Below are 17795 nucleotides of genomic sequence, written 5' to 3' on the forward strand. Positions count from 1 at the left end.
TCTGATCGGCCTCCTCAAGATCAGGAAACAGATATAGTGAATTTGTGCATTACGACCAGAATGGATTCACTGTTGTGAATATACAGGAGTAAAACAGATCCGGAACTTGACAGATCGTCATGAGTGACTATATATTTGGACCTCCACCACCGCCGCCACCAAAGAATGGGGCTACCTCTTCGACCAGTACTACAAGCCAATACCCCGTACGCGGAGGGAGAGGCGGCCGCGGTGGTAGCCGACCGCGTGGTCGTGGTGCCCATATTTCGGGCAACAATTCGCGGCCTGTACCCTACGCCTTACAAAATAAGTCCGCGACCGAACGAGCCCGCTCAGACTTCTATTCCTCGGCGAATACAAAACAAATCTCGTTTGACGATAAGGACAATGACGACGACTTCGATGAGGAGGCGGCTTTCAGTGCTACTACCTCAGAAACTACTAAACCGGGTCTCGTCATAGCAGGTACCTGCATCAAACTAGAGACACCCGACGACATTGAAAGGTGGATCAATGACAGGAAAAGCCGATGGCCAACTGAACGTCGCGTTGAAGAGAAGCACAAGGAGGAGGAACGGATGAAGAAAGAACACCTAGAAGAGCAAGAGCGTCAGCGACGCGAGCGACAAGAACAGCTCGAGCAACAGGCGGAAGAATTTGCTCGATACAACATATGCAAGTTCTATGCTAGTACAGGCACATGCCGGAAAGGCTCAGCTTGCACGTTCAGCCATGAGAGGAAGCATATGAAGACCCGCAAGTATACTCGTTACGAAAAACCTCAGCAAATGCCGCTCTTCAAACGGCTTGTTCAAAATGACTGGGATAAGGAAGACGATAAAATACTAGATGTCATCGCATACCTTGCCGACAAAGGCTTAATTCATGAGAGCCGTGCATTGAGAATGTAATTTACAGCATAAGCATTGCAGATATTGGTAGCATTTTATATTACAATAGAGAACACATGATCGGATCACTTCTGCTTGTCCGCCTTCTTGAATGCTGTAGACCGGGCACGGATCCGGGGCTTCCCCTTCTTTTTGTTTCCAGATGTTCCTTTCAGACCAACGGTTGCCTTCGAGTTGACAGAAGCACGAGACCCCTCGAATACCTCCAACTGAGCCCGTTCGGCCTTACCGACAACCTTTTTCATGCGCCCGAAAGCAGACTTTGTCTCTGGGTCCAGCTTTGGCACGTAACCCGAAGCCGCAGAAGCTCCTCTGACTTTCTTGCCACTGTTCCGTCCTTGAACTGTGTCATTCTTCACAGGGGGCTTACGGATAAACTTCGCGCGGCTAATTCGTAACTTCCGGCCGTTCGCCATCTTCTTGCCATCGAGCAACAATGCCTTCCCGACAAAAACACTGTCCTTGAATTGCACATACGCGAATCCCTTTCCGACATTTGTCTTAGAATCACGGATGACACGGACATACTCGACGTCTCCGCACTGCCGAAAATGCTGCCAAATTGGTTCATCCTCGATTTCGAAATCAAGATTCCCGACAAAAACGCAACGGCTTGTGTCTTGCTTAGCCGGATGCGCCACGCTGTCAACTCGAATATGTTTGTCCAGAACGACACTGCCGTTGGCGGCTAGCGCCGCTCGTGCTGCCTTTTCGTCCTCCATGACGATATAAGCATGAACAGAGCTTCGTTTCTCATGCAGCTTTTGCTGTACAAATGCGACCTTTCTCGGTAGGATCTCGGAGAATGCAATTGAACGGAATCGGATTGATTGAACTTTTCCGTACTTAGTGAAGGTCTTTTTCAGCGTAGCAGCGTCCGCCTTTGAAGAGATAACAGACGAGTTGACGTTACCGACGAAAAGAGTGCGTTGCGCTTTCGCATATTCCTCGGCTGGACCACTCTTCATCGACTCATGCGTAAGATCCTCGGTTTCTTCTTCAGGCTCCTTACTTTCCTCGGCTTCAATGTCGCTATTGGCCACAGAGTCATCATCAGAATCGATATTATCAAGTTCGCTGTCTTCTGACGCTGCTTCTGATAAAGCGGCGTCACTTTCGGACTCAACTTCCTTGATTTCATTATCGGCAGTGTCAGCTACTTTCTTCATGTAGCGGTCCTCAAAGCTGGCGTCATTCTCCTCTTCTTTTTTCGCCTGAGACTTCCTTTTGCTCTTTTTCTCAGCGGCGGTGTGATCGCCACTTCCGGTCTTCTGGCGCTTAGCAGACACCGCAGTGACGCCTGATTTGATCTTCTTGTTTGTTACAGATGGGCTAGATTGGAAGCTGGACTTATCACCATCGGATTCTGAATCGTCTTCCAGCTCCTCTAGCTTTCTTGCGAGCTGTTTGCGTGTGTCCGACCGAGACGGCTGCACGATCGGATTCTTTTATGTTAGTGTTTTCCGAGGCTGCTCTACATACTGCAACCGCAAATAACGAGGCCACATCAGAATCAGTGGCTTGCTTGCTATCTTTTAAGTCGAATAACCCGGACATTTCGTGAACCGTTGACGTTGGTACAGATTATATCCGAATGGATTCGATGGGTGAATAATTTTTTTTTTCCAAAACCTTACGTTGGGAGCAATATTCGTTGCCCAGGAGGGAGTAAAGTAGTAACTACGAAGTTGTGCGGAACTCTAATCGTGAGCCAGTCTTCACGACTACACTCGACCAAGTCACACTCGAAGGACAGCGTCGAAAAGGCGTTCATAATTTACTCAGTGTGTATCGCTACATACCGAGCAAAAGACATGAGCCATTTACTTCTGTAGATTTTGTATAACGTTTCCCTTAATACTCCTATATATGACCCAATAAAAAACATCAAAATGAACGAGATTGGTACATTACATCACAATGTACATGCAGATCTTTTGAAGAATTCCACCATTAATTAAAATTCGTGATCAAGTTGCGTACTGAACTGCTCGATAATTGAGGAGGCTTTGCGTTCACGCAGAATCTTCTCGACCTCACTCAATAAATCTGCCAGTTCTTTGCTGCCCTCTAGCGAGAAGGCGCCAGTAATATGCCGAAGGTACAAAGCTGATATGCAGTTTTCAATGCGAGTGACCAGATGATCTACCATTGGATAGACAGCGTTGTCAGAGAAATTTTTCTCTGTTTGACCCATTGCTGCAACAAGCTCAACATCACCTGTATGCCCTATCTCACTACCGCTTAAAATTGAACAGATGCGCTCCAGCCGTAAAGAGACGTGACGTAGAGACCAAAGTATTTCGCTGACAGGGCTAAGCTCTGACTCTTGCATTCGAGCAGCTGCAGTGGCTTGTTGGATGGTGAGACGTCCAACAAGGCTCTTCGGATATACCAACGAAATCACCTCCGGATTTTCCAGACCCTTCAGTTTCTGTTCTCCGATTCCCTTTAAGCCCCATTCCAAATCTCTGAGCATTTTTAGATCACGGATGACAGCTTGGGCCAGCGACTCATCGCCTAAAGCATCCACCATTGTCGACGGGTTATTAAGTGATTTGTAAAACAGCTCATTGAGACGAGCAATCTCTGCAACGAAATCTTGACTGGCAGTAATCTCGCCTCCGTTGGCAACCGCACTGATCCGTGCAGCCCGATTAACCATTGGACCGAAGTAATCCATACGTCTGGTGATCGGATCAAGCTCGCACACAGGCGAACCCCAGTGAACACCTATGCGAACAGAAAGACCTCGGTAAAGGACGTTATTGTCTTTGTCCGTCACCTCAGCGCCATCTCGGGTGCTGAGAATTTCCGTTGGCCAATCGGCAGCTAAAAGTTGTGTCTGTACGCTGAAGCAAAATAACAGAGCCTGGGTCGCAGTTTGAAAGCATACCATGAAGGAATCACCTTCAGTCTTCACTTCATAACCGCCAACAACCTTTAGTTGCCGCCGCATGACGGCGCTATGAATTTTTATAGCGACTCGCATGGCAGCGGGATAGGTTTCCCAAAGTAAAGTAGAGTTTTTGATGTCCGTGAATACCATGGCAAGCTCGCCAACGGGGGCAGGAACACCTTCGCCAGAACGTAAAGACTAGATGGTGATTAGTATCAAATAATGGAAAGAAAACCGCAGTTTACGTACCCCATCATCCAACGCGTTACGGTTCCAGCGACGCTTCAGTACAGGATAAATATCTTCGTCCTCTGAGCTTGCTACTTTTCCTTTGAGAAATCCTTGCATATGGGATTTTCTCTTTGACCGTGCAGAATCTCCGACAGCAACGATCATAATGACCATTTTATCGGATGCACCATACGCAATCGCAAAGTCTCGAAGCTTCTGTGCAGCGAGCATAGGATCGTCATTCTCAGTAGCGGCGATGTCAACCGCGGTTTGGTAGCTCATATACTCCCAAAGCTCGCTACTTGCGATTATAAGCATCTCATCTGTGTCAGTGAGTTCTCCCTCGACAATTGATGGAGCGGCCTGCACACACGGTATCATGTTGAAATATCCAAAAGATCGGGAAACTGTTAACGTGTCATTCAGCTTTCCTGTTTTCGAGACAAATCCGCCCGCCTCGCGGATTCTGTCAATCTCGGGGGAAAAAGCTGGTTCGTGTCGTGTAGTCAAAAGCCGGAACTCTCCATCGGATCGCGTCAAAATAGCTCTCACATCACCAACGTTTGCAATGTGAATACGATTTCCTTTCAGATACACAACAGCAGCACACGCGCCAGTGTTTGCATCCTCTGGACCGAGCTTCGCTACCGCTGAACCACGATGAGGATGAACTTTTCTCGGTCTAGTATCCGGGTCGCCCATGGTGCAAGTCCCTATCTCCTTGTTGAGAGATAGGAACGTTCGGCGAAGTGCAGACGGTATGTTCTCATCGCCCTTTTGCTTTTCCAACTCCTCATTCAAAAAGTAGACAAAATTTTCCTGAATGAACTTCGCAACACAGTTTCCTTTATCTGAGAATGCTTCGCCGTCAAACATGCCAAAAATCACTTCGTCTTCTCTGTTTCTGAATCGTTCAACCACTATATCAGTCGTCGACAGATGCAAACGTGACCCAAGTGTGTCCGCCATTCCATAAGGCATAGAATGAACCTCTGTGCCAGATGTCCGAACACGCCGGTCCTCCGTCTGCTCTGGAATCGATGAGTTCGTCAAAGTGACATCCATTAATCCAAGGATCCGCAGATGAGGCAAAGAGGAGAAATCAGAAAGATCATTTGCTTCACGGCCCGTCGAAGGCGACGGCTTGATCTCCAATCTCTTGTTGCCGGATAAATTGAGGTATTTCAGTTCCTGATTATAATTCCTGTATTGTCAGATACAAATTAACATATAACTTACCAGTTCCAATCATATGGCCAGTTGGAGATATTGTACTTTAGAGAGTTGCTGCCAACATCGAGGACAGTCAAGTGCTGAATATCGGCCAGCTCTGAGGGCAGATTGAGCAGCTTGTTGTCGTTCAGGTGGAATACCCGCAGATTAGTGAGATAGCTGAGATCATCAGCTGGGAGATTGGTCAGATCGTTTCCAGAGAGATACAGCTCTCGTAATTGCGTTAGACGCTTCAGAGAGCCGCTCGGGACTTCAGAGAGATAGTTGTACGACAGGTTCAACACGCGGAGCTCAATCAGTAGCGAGATCATCTGCAGGCATTCGTCATTCAAGCTGTTGTCTGCAATGTACAGATACAACAGACTTTGTGCCATGGTATTGGCCAGACGAGAAGATGTAGCTGAATCTTTCCGACCAGTAGGTCCGTCTGGAATGAGGGGTTCCAGAGTTACCTTTTGGAAGCCGCTGCCATTCGTACCACTTCGAGTAGATCTCGGAGTTAGTGGCCGATCTTCGAGCCGCGTTATATCCTTTCGTGAATTTTCCTTGGAGGATACCGACGGGCTGTCTCGAAGTGTCGCAGCGATGTCTTTTAGTGTCACAAGATCGTCACTGCTGCTCTTCGATCGTAGGGCTCCTTCGGAATTCATTGAGTTAAGGATCAAACGAGGAAAAGCCTCCAACTTGTTTGATGACAAGTTGAGGGACTCAAGATTAGAGAGCTGCCAAATCTCAGAAGGAAGACTGCCAAGGTTATTGTTATGAACGTCAAGCTCTCTAAGGTCAGTCAGGCATTTGATCTCCGGAGGAATAGTTGATAAACTATTATCGACGCATGAAAGCTTCACGAGCTTCCGGAGTTTGCCAATTTGAGGAGGGATGGAGCCAAAATGGTTTCGGTCCAAAATCAGCTTTTCAAGATTTGTCACCTGCTCAAAGAATCCTTCCGGAAAATTTGACAGCTTTGCATTGCTGAGATTCAGAGTTGTCAAAGACGCAATCGGCACTGCGAAGTTGAATCGGGTTACGGGGTTCTGATTGAGGTGAAACACTCTCAGCTTTCGTGGTGCATATTGTGACTTTGCCATAATCTCGAGATGAGAAAGAGAGTTATGTGAACTAAAGAACACTTCCAGTCTAGGAAGAGCCATGACGACATCCAAATTTTTCAGTTTGTTGAATCTGATATCAAGCTCGCGAAGTGAGGTCAAGTTCTCGAATGTAGCCGGTAAAGAGCCTGTGAGATGGTTGTTCGTAATCACCATACGCTCCAGCGCGCAGAGCTGACCAATCTCAGCTGGAAGCTCGCGGATGGCGTTGAAAGAAACATCTAGATCGAGAAGTGTCACCAAATTACACACTGTAGGAGGAAACTCAGTCAGATAATTGAAGGAAAGATTCAGTCGTCTTATAGATCTGAGAAGCATAAATGAATCAGGTAATCGGGGCAGGCAATTATTTTGTGCTTGTAAGGAAACAAGTATCTCATGTTGATCTAGGAGTGCACAGTCGAGGTCGACAAGTCGGTTGCTGGAGATGTCCATATAATTTAATGTCGTGGCCTGCATTATATTTCGGGGTAAAGAAACACATTCATTACCGACAAATTTGATCTCGCGAATGTTCGTGCATGCCTGCATGAAGTCCAAAGGAACATCCAGTGAAAGGTTCCACGAAATATTCAAAGAAAATATTTCAGCGGCATGGTTGTAAAGATTGATCGGGATTGTTTGCAAATTTCGTCGCTGCAGTTCGACGTGAGAATACTTCTTGTTTGGTGTAAAATCCTCCTCCTGCTTGCTGTCGGATAGAGAGTGCTCCGAGGTCAAGAAGAGGATGCGGCACAAGTAGCTGAGGTCCTCCCTGCCGAGTTCACTGAGCCTATCCTCATCAGTGTAGCCAAAAAGCTCAAGCATCCGCTTTTGCAGGATTAGTGGCTTTTCATGTTTTTTCAGGATACGGATCATGCCGTGTCTTTGAAATCCTATCTGTTCATTTGATACCGAGTTTAAAAAGAATTTTTTGCCTAGAATTTGTAACAGCTCGGAGACAGAAGCATCAAGCGGACATTGAATCGTAGAAAATGTACCGTCTTCCTTGAACACACGGACATAATGCGTTGCGCTCGACTTGCTGGTAGATTTTTGACTGGCGTTGATTTGTCTCAAATTGGCTTCAATCTCCTCCTGATTACGGCGTACAGCCCAGCTTTCAGGCGGTGTCCAGTTTGAATTCTCTGAATACTTCCGATCCGCTATCAGATTTTGATGAGATTGTGGTCCTGATGTAGTCTGCAGTCGCGTCAATTTTTGCAAATTATTCATCGAGCCGTTCTTCAAAGACGTAAAAAATGCGTTTGTGTGATCAGTAGCCGATTGCCCATATTCGAAGCGGCCCGGCCACTGCATATTTGTGTGCCCTCCATTGCCATTTGACGGCCCAGCAGGGTTTACCTGATCCTTCCGTTTCTTTCCCAAATGAGTTTTCGAGAACTTATTGTGCCTATGTGTGCTTAGATCACTTGATGGCCGCTCATGAGGGGACGAGCTCACACGGAGAATACCATTCATATGCTCAAGATCAGTATCGAGCTTGAAATACGAAGATTCGTGGTCCATAGGGCGACCGGCTGGAGAGCCCAGCGCGCGAGGCGAGGCCGAGCCCCCATTATCGATACTATCAATGGAACCTTTCCGCCGTATAATGCGGTCGAGGAAAAATCTCCGTGGACGCCGTTCTTTTGTTCGCAGTGACAGCATCGACGGCGACCGCTCGTATGTGTGGTCGTCCGTCATCGTGACCCAATCTCGACGCGGTCCCGGAGAATGCGTTCGCTGCATCCAGTCGTACCACGCGCCGTCATACGACGGTTTGACTATCGTTACTCCGTCTTGAACGTCCTGATAAAGTGCAATTGCTAAGTGTACCCTTGTTTGTGCTTGGATCTTTGCGATGCGACGTAGCCGGCCACCAAACACACGTGTGTAAGCACTATTTGTTGATTGCTAAACAACGGCTAGCACACAGCTGATCTTCTGTTATATCTGTCCGTTTGTGTGAGGCAAGATGACGGTACGATGGATTGATCGCACTGCCTTAATAGCGCTCTGGGTGGCTAGAAAGATAGAAAAATGTAATAAATGCCTATATCCCTATTGAACTGCATGCCGCCAATTCGTGATGCATGTAAATGGGATGTAGTGTTTTTTTTGGGTGTGGCGTTTGGGCCAAGATTGTCGACGATCAGCTGAGAAAGTGTGGCTAGTGCGTTACTTAGCGAGTTGAGCCACAGTACACCACCAGGTATACGATAATCAAGTTTAAAGGTAAAACTCAGCCCGGGACCAGTGGGGGCGGACGAGAGGGGGCGCCAGCAAAGGACGCTAAATAATGACGAGGTCGCAACGAGGGCGCCAGCCAGGGCGGCGCCAGGGCGGCCAGGGTCTGGGCACCCGCCAAGCTGCAGGTGGCAAGACTAGCCGTAGCATATATTGAGCGGCTGGCACTATATCTCTCGAAACGAAGAAAGGCACACTGTAGACATACGCCGGCTGTCGGGCTTTACAGACGAAGGTGGCGGCTGGTTGGCGCTTAGAGAAGCGAAGTAACCTATGGGCCAGCTATGGCTGGTAAGAGCATGTGAGGGGATGCGGCATGCACGTGCAGCTCTTGTAGTACCGGCCCTATAGATATAATAGTCCGTATGCTTCCACACAGTGAAGTGGCTCGATTTAGAGCGAGCGCCGCATTATGTGCGGCGCATACATTATCTAGTACATCTAATATACATTCAGTCAGGCGGTGCAATAAACAAATGGACCGTGAGTCTATATAGGTTTGATCTTGGGTCAGTCTGTATATGACGAAGGCTTACCTTGAAGTGCAACGAGATTAGAGAGAATACCAATGCTTTGAGATCTTGCACCACGTAGTAGAATACTCTGAGACCTTCCGGATTCTTGCTGGCTTGAACGTCGCTCAAAGAACCAATCTTACACACCTGAAATGTGTCAGCAGATTCACGGGAGTGGCTATACTTCGAAAGATATATGCTCTTGACCGTAACGTATCTCAAGCTCTTGCCCCCCCTCGCTATTTTTCTCTGGCCAGTCCGCATCATCTTCCCTGATTGTCAGAATGTGTTCGAGGTGACATACGAACTTCATGATTTCACTATCCTGAATGATTTTCTTCAATTGTTCGACTACTTGGGTGCTCACAGTCACTTTCGATCAGTCAACTCATTCTTCATGTATCTTACTCTCTTTCCGAATTAAAGAGTCATTTCGGTAATTTGAGTTGTTTGCATATCTTACTATGGCACAGCTGCCATCGCCTTGTACACGGAAGTCGAATTCTTAATAGTCAGTGATTTCTCTGCGATATCAGATCCCGGCACTCACTCACCTAGAAACTCGTGTCCAAACTTTCCAGAATGTCCAGAGTAATACCGGACATAAAAGGGCTCCGCGCGACCTGTGGACGCGGTGTCGAACTCCATTGATTTGCTGTGACGAAAGGTGCGGTTCTCGGATTCTGAACTATTGCCTCGTAAGTCATGTGATCACTACGGACCATCCATGCCTAGTACAGCAAATATCACGTGATATGGAGCATTGGCTGACTCATTTATCCCTGTAATGATCGAAAGCTCTCGAGGTCTTGGCTGGCTCGGTAGCCTGGGTTTTATAGTCACTTTGTTCTCCAGAGAAGAAGACAACAAATAAATCTTTGACTGGTTTTCTATGGTACTCGGGCGTTTACTGACCTGCGATGCTAAACCCCTGACCCATTAAAATTTGGACTTCTAATAAAAGTACTTGTCAAATTTATCTTTTATTTTCAATCTTCGCATACCGGTCAGATAGACGTGACTGATTGCACCATGTCAGACGCGTACGACATAATTACGGAGAATCTCCAAGAGGTTCTCAACGGAGCAGTGATCAAAGATGTTTTGGAGAACCAGAAGAGACCGCTAAAGATTTACTGGGGTATGTAGTTTCTGCCCGTGAAGCTCTTTCAATAGACAGCACGCGGCCTTGCGAAGAGATGCTAACAATTCCATCTAGGGACCGCACCTACCGGTCGTCCTCACTGTGGCTACTTTGTTCCCATGACGAAAATTGCCAACTTTCTACAGGCCGGTTGTGAGGTGAAGATCCTGTTGGCGGATCTCCATGCGTTTTTGGATAATATGAAGGCACCGCTTGAGCTTGTTGCTTACCGCGCACAGTACTACGAGCGTATAATCAAATCGATCCTCCGCTCCATTGGTGTTCCGATTGACAAGCTTCATTTCGTGGTCGGTTCCTCTTACCAGTACTCCCCAAAGTACACCTTAGACATATTCCGTCTGAGTTCTCTGACCACTCTTAATGATGCTCGTCGTGCAGGCGCGGATGTTGTCAAGCAGGTGGAGTCTCCACTCCTAAGCGGCCTAATCTATCCTCTCATGCAAGCGCTTGACGAGGAACATCTCGATGTCGACGCCCAGTAAGTGTCTGCTCAAGACGATCTTTCTGACCGCTAGGTTTGGTGGTGTTGACCAGCGCAAGATTTTCGTTCTTGCTGAAGAATATCTACCTTCGCTCGGATACAAAAAGCGTGCGCACCTCATGAACCCAATGGTGCCTGGACTCGCTCAGGGAGGGTATGAACGTTTACCAAAGAGATTCTAATTTGACTTAGAAAAATGTCTTCCTCTGACCCGAACTCGAAAATCGACCTGCTGGACGATCCGAAAACCGTCAAGAAGAAGATTGCCTCTGCTTACTGTAGCCCTGGAGAGGTAGAAGGCAACGGTCTCATTGCTTTTGTCGAATATGTCCTGCTTCCTATTTCACGTCTCCAGACGTCGGAAGATGGCCAGTCTGTGAGCCAGAAGCCGGAAGGACTTTTCTTCATTGACCGCCCTGAAAAATACGGCGGATCTGTCTCTTACACCACCATCTCCCAACTCAAGGAGGCCTACACTTCCCAAGCGCTTTCGCCGCAAGACCTCAAGAGTGGAATCACCGAAGCAATCAACAAGCTTCTTGAGCCTCTGAGAAAGGAATTTCTGGGAGACGAGTCTTTCCAGGCACTTGAAAAGGCTGCATACCCTCCAGCGGAGGCGCCGAAGAAGACGAAGAAGAAGGAGAAGAAGATTGGCACCAAATACCCCGGGGGCAACAAACCTGCTGACGATGTGGTGTCTGCTCCTTCTGTTGAAGAAGTCACCAAAGATGTCGAGAAGACCACGCTGGCTTAAACCCTTAAAGTCTTCTTGGTGTATATGTAGATTGAAAACAAATTCGTATTCATTTAAATACTGAACTAAAGAGTCTCCCATCCTCCTGTGTCTAGTGATGCCTCAATTCGTCGAGCAATCTGGCTAGCTATTCCATGCTGCAGCCAGACACTCTTGATCAGATGATCGTATCGTTTTTGGCTTAAATAGAGCGGACGCCCACGTCTAACTTGTTAGCGACTGAACATAGATAACCACTTACTTCAGATTTTGGTCAACCTCACCGTGGATGTCAAGGTATGGTGCAGGAGTGAACAGACCTTGTTGTTCCCTCAAGAACAGCACAGTGCACTTTTTGATGAGAAGGTATATACCCACGTCCCCCGCGCACGAAGCAATGTGTCGGTTACATTCTCCGAGATTATCTCTGAAGCAGCAAGATGACTGGCAGCATACTATTTCACCACAGAACAAACAGACTGCAGGCTCAACAGGTGCAGCCTTACATCCTTTGCATTTGGCAGCGACTACTTCCTGGAAGAAACCATCAAGGCGTGTAGGTAGTCTCAAAAGATCGATGGTTCGAGGAAACTCCAGCGACAATGAAAACCTCTGCATAGTTTTCGGTTTTCTGGCAGCTTTACTCAAATGACAACACCATCTGAAGACAATATTGCTCAGGTTTTTGTTAGACTCCGGTAGTCCTGTGCTTGAGTTTCCCTGCGATGTAGAGAATGCAAGAAATACTTCTTCGATGCGTGGCAAGCGAAGTAGAGTCAATAGTTTATCGACTTCTTCCACAACGCCATTACTGTTTGCCGACGCCATGTTGTCTAGCTGCTCATACAAAGAGTCTGGATCATAACCGACAGGACCAGAAACATATGCCAGAAGTGCAGTCTTTCTCAGAAAGGGTAAAATGAATCGCAACGTGAGCGCATATATCGTCCGCCCAGGAACGATCATAAACAGATCATTTGTAGACGGCGCCGGGTTTCCACAGTCCCGAAGTATTGTGAGGATAAAATCCTTCATATGTAACAGAACTTCGTCTGCAATATTTTCGCTTTGCACTGACATCCCCAGTGCTTCAATGCGATCATCAAAGAGCCAGTTCTGTTGCCGATTAATCTGGTCGCCCAATAAATAGAAGACCTTGACGATCTGAGCAATATAACACAAAACCATGATATGATGAAACTCGACTTTCATAGCCGGCATTAAGCATACCGAAACATCTGCCAAAAACAAGAACAGATCTTCGGTTAAAAGAGGAGGCACGACGTTCGGCGATTTCACTGTGTCGGTGTCATACATGCAGTCCTGTCCAAAAAATAACTGCCCAAGTTGCTGATTATACGTTTGACTGAATGTAGCGGACATTGTACCACTGGTAGCGGGTACTGCTGCTAACGAAGCCTGTAAAAGAACCGACTGACGGAGGACTCTGAGGAAAGATAGCTGCCGTTGAGAGACCTGATCAAGCAGACATGCCCCCAGCTCGGTGGACCCGCGGAGTGCGATTTCTGACGCCGAAATGGTAGTACCGTAAAGTCTCATGCTAGCATAAAACAGCGGCACATCTTCACCCTGTTGACCCTCTTTGAGATAAGTTTTTTGGACACTCTCCATGTGTCGCTGATTTGACTTAGCGAAACCTTCGTAAGTACTGAAGATGGATATTATGTCCTCGTACGCGCCAAGTGCGCGATCTTTACCGGAGACATCTTCAACTGCTGTCTGATACTGTTTGGCGAAGTATGGCGTCAGTATACTCACTGCTGTCTCTTCGAGTGAGTTTATGATGTGTGGGTTTAATTTAGATGAGATCGGATTGAGAGGGTCATTCTCTCCTTGCGGTTTTTTCATTTTTGCCAGGTTATTCCAAACATCAGTAACGATCCAGTCTGAGAAGCTCGTCGATGTACTCAAGACCTCATGGAATGTGGTCTTCATAGGTCTCCAGATTACGGGCAAAAAGGCATTGTTCAAAGATTTGCAGAGAGGACATAAAAATTCTCCCTTGCTAATGTTTTCTGGATGATTCCGAGCAACCTGTTGGTTGTGTCTCAATCTCGCGGTATACAGGTATCCTTCATAGCAGGACATGTGCAAAACGTGAACGCAACTTCCAGTCACGACACGCCCACTGACCGCCTCTTTGGGAAATCCGCGGCCAATTGTGTTGTCTTCTGATTTTGAAGACTCCCCGCCAACGTTGTATGTGGGTGGGACATCAAGACTTTGCGGCCCAGTGACAGCGTCTACCATCCATTCTGTGCTCTGGAAAGGAGTCTGCCGAAAAACAGAACTTCCAGACACCATGGCAATGGTACCAAAAATGTCATTCTCGTGGAATGCCTTCCTGCACAGAATGCAGGTCCCAGACGGAAACTTCCATGAAGGCAAATCATCATGTTCATTCCGATCGTCACCGTCTAACGACATATCATCTAAGTCGTCGTCATCCATATCCTCATCATCGGCACCGTTATCGCCTTGCATCGAAGATTTGTTCTGTTCAGCAAATTTCATTTGCTGCTTTTTGAATTCAGCCATGATATTTGCCTGGCGTAGTTTCGCCATTCGCTTTCGCTTTTCGGCGGCAGTCTCTGTATCGGATGACTCTTCTGTTTCGTTGCCGGGAATGCTCATGCTTCCTGTACTGTTTCCTATGATATCATGGCTGACTGTCTGAAATACTTGTGGCTCGACCTGCTCAAATATCTCGAGAATCCTATCAACGACAGGTTTGCCGCTTGCGTACTTGAAATCTCTTGACTGGTTATTTTTTATGTAAAACAAGAGCTCGGTTAGTGTGTGGCACTGTTGCGCATCAGGAGGTCCGACTGTTGACGATAGTAGTGTACAACTGTTATATGCGAAGGTAGCCTGTTCTTCACCCGGTTCAACGATTCTCGAGGAATCTTCCAGTGCTGCAACATGGCATAAGTAAAGAGACATATTGAACAGCGTTTCCGGTAAAGACGAGGATTCCAACAGTCTCGAAAAAACAGCATTTGATATAGTCACAAACATCAGTTGTATAAACTCCGGGGTCGTGGTAACTCTTCCCAAACGCCTGAAAGGACCCGAGTGTATAGGTAGTAGCGGAGGCTCCAGGACGACACCCTCGAGTGGGGTTTTTGTCTGGGAAGACAAAACTTTCTTGACGACACTCTCAGCGTCATCGCGTTGGGTAGCTGTATAGTGCATATAGTAAGTGTCGACTCTGGAGAAAAACTCCTTCTTGAGCTCATACGTTCCGTGATCATTGAGGCCTTCGGGAGGCTTGAAGTTCGTGATCTCCTTCAATATCACCTCGAAGAGCTCATCGCTTGCCAAGAACTCGGGGATTCGTTTGGAGAGCTCCGAAAATGCCAGAGGTTGGAAACAAAGAACTTGTATAATTTCTCTGGTCACGAGCTTTCGCTTGACTTCCTCAGTTGGAACTCCGCCCCCTAAAAGTCTCTGACGCTCACACAACACCACTGTGAGCAAATGCAAACATTCCTCGACCATATACATGAGCTGGGTTTCGTCGAATATAGAGTCCTCAACCGCACCATTGAGCCATGGTATCAGATTCCACCTATCAATGTAGGTGAGAAGAACTCTGGAGGGATTTGAGCAGACAGCAAAGAGCGTCTGCAGGCCAAACACGTCACGAGAAAATCCACTGTCTCTCATTGTTATTTCCTTGTAATGTGCCTGCTGTGATCTGATGGAATACCCGTTCCGAACCCATAATCCAATTCGAATCTGCGCTAGAGCCACAATGACCCTGAGCGGATAGTCGAACAATACCAAAAGCATATCTTCACCCGTAAGATGAAGATCGGTGGAAGATCCTATGAATGGGGGATCTTCACGCGAAAATGACAAAATATCTCGAAGCTCGTCCGGAGATTTTATGTCACCGATCCCAAACTCAACAAACCAAGACAGGAACGCATGCAGAGGATGATGTAAACTCACTGGCTGATGTGCGACCGTATAATCGACCACATCGTATGGCTCACAGCTAAAATCATTCGCCGACAGAGCATGAAACTTCGGACTCTCGACAGGTTCATAGTCTGTGAACCGCGCACAGAAGTGGCCCAATGCCCACGCAGTGGTCAACCGAGCAATCGTGTGTATGGCTCTATGGGCTGTAATGGAAGGTCTACCACCATTCTCTTCGCAGTGGGCCGAGCCTCTCGCTACTGCCCGGCCAAGCTTCAGAAGCGGGGTTAGAACATGAAAGAAGGATATCCACTGGTTGGACTCATATTCGACATGCTGATGGACTTGACGTACAAACGGCGAGCAGCCTTGGAACAAGAGCACAAGATCTGCGAACTGTAATACCCGTCGGTCACTTCCTGAAATTTTATCTTTGGATGTGTTTCGCGATATAACGAAGTCGAGGTCATGAAAAATCTGAGTGAATCGCCTATTTTTGAGAGTTCGAAGATCGTGCGGCACTGAAGCGGTTGGGTCAACGGCCGAAGGAGGACCGACAGCTCCTTTAGTGACATATGTGTACAACGCCGATAAGAAGACTGTGAAATAAGACGAGTCCGCGATTTCAGTGGCAATAGATGGACACGTGAAAAGCTGCGTTGAAAGGGCGACAATAGAGCATTCAGGCTCGCGATCAGCAATGATATAAAGTTCAATGAGATCTGAGTATAAAGCGGCAAAATGAATCCCGATTAGCCTCTTATAGTCTGGATTAGACAGTGCGGTGGAAACCAAAAGGTCTCTCAGACAAAGACGGCATGATTTCCATAAGCGCAAATCGAACAATAGCAAATAGTCCAAGCGAACTCTTGAAGGGCTGTCAGCATTCTGATCATGCCAATGACTCAAAGCTTGATTTCCGACTCCACCACTCGAAGATTCAGTCAAAGCTATCGAGTCGTCGTAGAACAGTCTTTGAGCCTCTTCGTCAGCGTTTTGATTTTGTAAAAACTGACGAGCGGCCCGACGGGCTAGTCTGATATCAATGTTGAAATTATCGACGTCCTGACCGTCGACGACAGCAATTTGTTCCTGAGCGGGTTGCACGGTGCCAGCCTGCTGAGCCTGGCCTTGTTGCTGCTGGGCAAGTGGAATCGTCACAATATGTATTTCGTCTTCGGATTCATCTAAACCCAAGCGTACCGGCTGTACGCTCTCTTTGATGCGAAATGCAGAGGAGCCTATTCTCCAGTTGTGGAATAGCTCTTCGCATATAATATCGCGCAAGATAAATGGCTGTCCAAGTAGTGGCGAAGCTGCCAGGTCGTTCAGCCATGCGAGAATAGTTCCACACATAGCCTCTCGGGCGATATCATAAGTTGTTCGAATAGTGACAGCTAGTTGTATCATATCCATCATTTCCCTTGCAGTCAGAAGCTCCTTGAGATCGGAGGAAACCATTACAATCTCTCTACCGGTGCGGTCAACTCTTTCGGCGATGTATTGGCCAAAAGGCTCTTTTCGATGAGTTGCTCGTTTCACGACGTCCTTCACATCGGCGTAAGAATGCTTTTCGTCGTTCCACAAAACAAGAGCATAACAGCCATCCCATTCAGTAGGAATAGAGGGCTCTCCGTAAACCTCTGGCCTGAGCTTCGTATGTTGGGCATCACCTAAAATAGACTGCTCATGCTTGAGGTCTTGAAAGTTCTGTGGGGAGCAGGAAAAAACATCTAGAACATAATCAAGAGCCCGCGAAATAGTGCCTCGTATTGATAATAATAAATCAGAAGGAACTTGCGATGGGCTTTTACTATCTTTCGAGTTTTGTGGACGGTAGTATTTGCAATTGATTTCGCGCGTCCAAGCTTCCGGATCGCCACAATCACATACACCACCACCATCCTTCTGAGAGATTGAAACGGATACTTGATGGCCCTCATGTTCGGATGCATTGAAACAGCGAGCACATAACACGCAGGTCTCATCGAGACCACAGTTCTTGCAACGGTAAGTGGGTTCGCCTTTCGAAAACTTGTGCATACACGGTCGACCGGTATGCATGGCACCCTCTAGGCCTTCCGCAGACGCAAGAGCATTTGTCATAATCCACTCGTCCTTCGTATGTGGGATACCCGCCGGAAAGAACAGCGATAAGTATTCGCCATTCTTTGAGAGCGAAGTGAACAACAGTTTTCTCAATGCTCGTTCGATTTCATCGTCGTATGTACACGTGTGCTCACCGGGAAACCTCCGCAGCGCGTCGCATAAATACTGATCATCGAACGACATACCGTCTGCTCGCCCTTGAGGCTAGCGACTGTACTCGGCTTTGAGTGCT

At 47.4% G+C, this 17795-nt stretch overlaps 6 protein-coding genes across 6 annotated transcripts; 2 read left to right on the forward strand and 4 right to left on the reverse strand.

The window, feature by feature from the left end:
• Positions 1 to 316: 316 nt before the first annotated feature.
• On the forward strand, positions 317 to 914 carry V1510DRAFT_418082 (uncharacterized protein; the record flags this gene model as incomplete). Its single annotated transcript, XM_066934073.1, has 1 exon — positions 317 to 914. The coding sequence occupies exon 1, from the start codon at positions 579 to 581 to the stop codon at positions 909 to 911; it is 333 nt and encodes a 110-aa protein (XP_066788486.1). The 5' UTR covers positions 317 to 578.
• V1510DRAFT_141720 (uncharacterized protein) lies at positions 527 to 2668 on the reverse strand. Its single transcript, XM_066930341.1, has 3 exons — positions 2394 to 2668; positions 781 to 2356; positions 527 to 593 (listed from the first exon to the last, which is right to left on the reverse strand). The coding sequence occupies exons 1-2, from the start codon at positions 2466 to 2468 to the stop codon at positions 977 to 979; spliced, it is 1455 nt and encodes a 484-aa protein (XP_066788487.1). The 5' UTR covers positions 2469 to 2668; the 3' UTR covers positions 527 to 593; positions 781 to 976.
• On the reverse strand, positions 2669 to 8607 carry V1510DRAFT_138580 (uncharacterized protein). The gene is made up of 3 exons (XM_066930340.1): positions 5281 to 8607; positions 4060 to 5245; positions 2669 to 4008 (listed from the first exon to the last, which is right to left on the reverse strand). The coding sequence occupies exons 1-3, from the start codon at positions 8112 to 8114 to the stop codon at positions 2869 to 2871; spliced, it is 5160 nt and encodes a 1719-aa protein (XP_066788488.1). The 5' UTR covers positions 8115 to 8607; the 3' UTR covers positions 2669 to 2868.
• A 457-nt stretch (positions 8608 to 9064) lies between these two features.
• Positions 9065 to 9775, reverse strand: V1510DRAFT_366336 (Mago nashi domain protein; the record flags this gene model as incomplete). The annotated part of the gene is made up of 5 exons (XM_066931260.1): positions 9065 to 9274; positions 9312 to 9399; positions 9436 to 9499; positions 9536 to 9631; positions 9682 to 9775. The coding sequence occupies 5 exons, from the start codon at positions 9773 to 9775 to the stop codon at positions 9065 to 9067; spliced, it is 552 nt and encodes a 183-aa protein (XP_066788489.1).
• A 384-nt stretch (positions 9776 to 10159) lies between these two features.
• Positions 10160 to 11437, forward strand: V1510DRAFT_349896 (Aminoacyl-tRNA synthetase; the record flags this gene model as incomplete). The annotated part of the gene is made up of 4 exons (XM_066930855.1): positions 10160 to 10268; positions 10347 to 10770; positions 10808 to 10927; positions 10966 to 11437. Coding segments are annotated over 4 exons (1125 nt in total), but the record flags the coding sequence as incomplete, so codon positions are not given.
• Positions 11438 to 11592: 155 nt separating this feature from the next.
• On the reverse strand, positions 11593 to 17746 carry V1510DRAFT_366315 (uncharacterized protein; the record flags this gene model as incomplete). Its single annotated transcript, XM_066931256.1, has 3 exons — positions 11593 to 11731; positions 11769 to 16435; positions 16517 to 17746. The coding sequence occupies 3 exons, from the start codon at positions 17744 to 17746 to the stop codon at positions 11593 to 11595; spliced, it is 6036 nt and encodes a 2011-aa protein (XP_066788491.1).
• Positions 17747 to 17795: the final 49 nt, after the last annotated feature.

This window comes from Dipodascopsis tothii (genome assembly GCF_038497935.1).
Source record: "Dipodascopsis tothii strain CBS 759.85 unplaced genomic scaffold V1510scaffold_18, whole genome shotgun sequence".
NCBI lineage: Eukaryota > Fungi > Ascomycota > Lipomycetes > Lipomycetales > Lipomycetaceae > Neoaidaea > Neoaidaea tothii.

What these genes read in the sequence shown, in the direction of transcription:
- V1510DRAFT_141720 (XM_066930341.1), bottom strand. Translation starts at nt 2,468, where the DNA reads ATGTCCGGGTTATTCGACTTAAAAGATAGCAAGCAAGCCACTGATTCT. An exon ending in CCTCGTTATTTGCGGTTGCA is followed by an intron (nt 2,357 to 2,393) that starts GTATGTAGAGCA and finishes CTAACATAAAAG; the next exon opens with AATCCGATCGTGCAGCCGTC.
- V1510DRAFT_138580 (XM_066930340.1), bottom strand. Translation starts at nt 8,114, where the DNA reads ATGCAGCGAACGCATTCTCCGGGACCGCGTCGAGATTGGGTCACGATG. An exon ending in TGGCCATATGATTGGAACTG is followed by an intron (nt 5,246 to 5,280) that starts GTAAGTTATATG and finishes CTGACAATACAG; the next exon opens with GAATTATAATCAGGAACTGA. An exon ending in GTAACGCGTTGGATGATGGG is followed by an intron (nt 4,009 to 4,059) that starts GTACGTAAACTG and finishes ATCACCATCTAG; the next exon opens with TCTTTACGTTCTGGCGAAGG.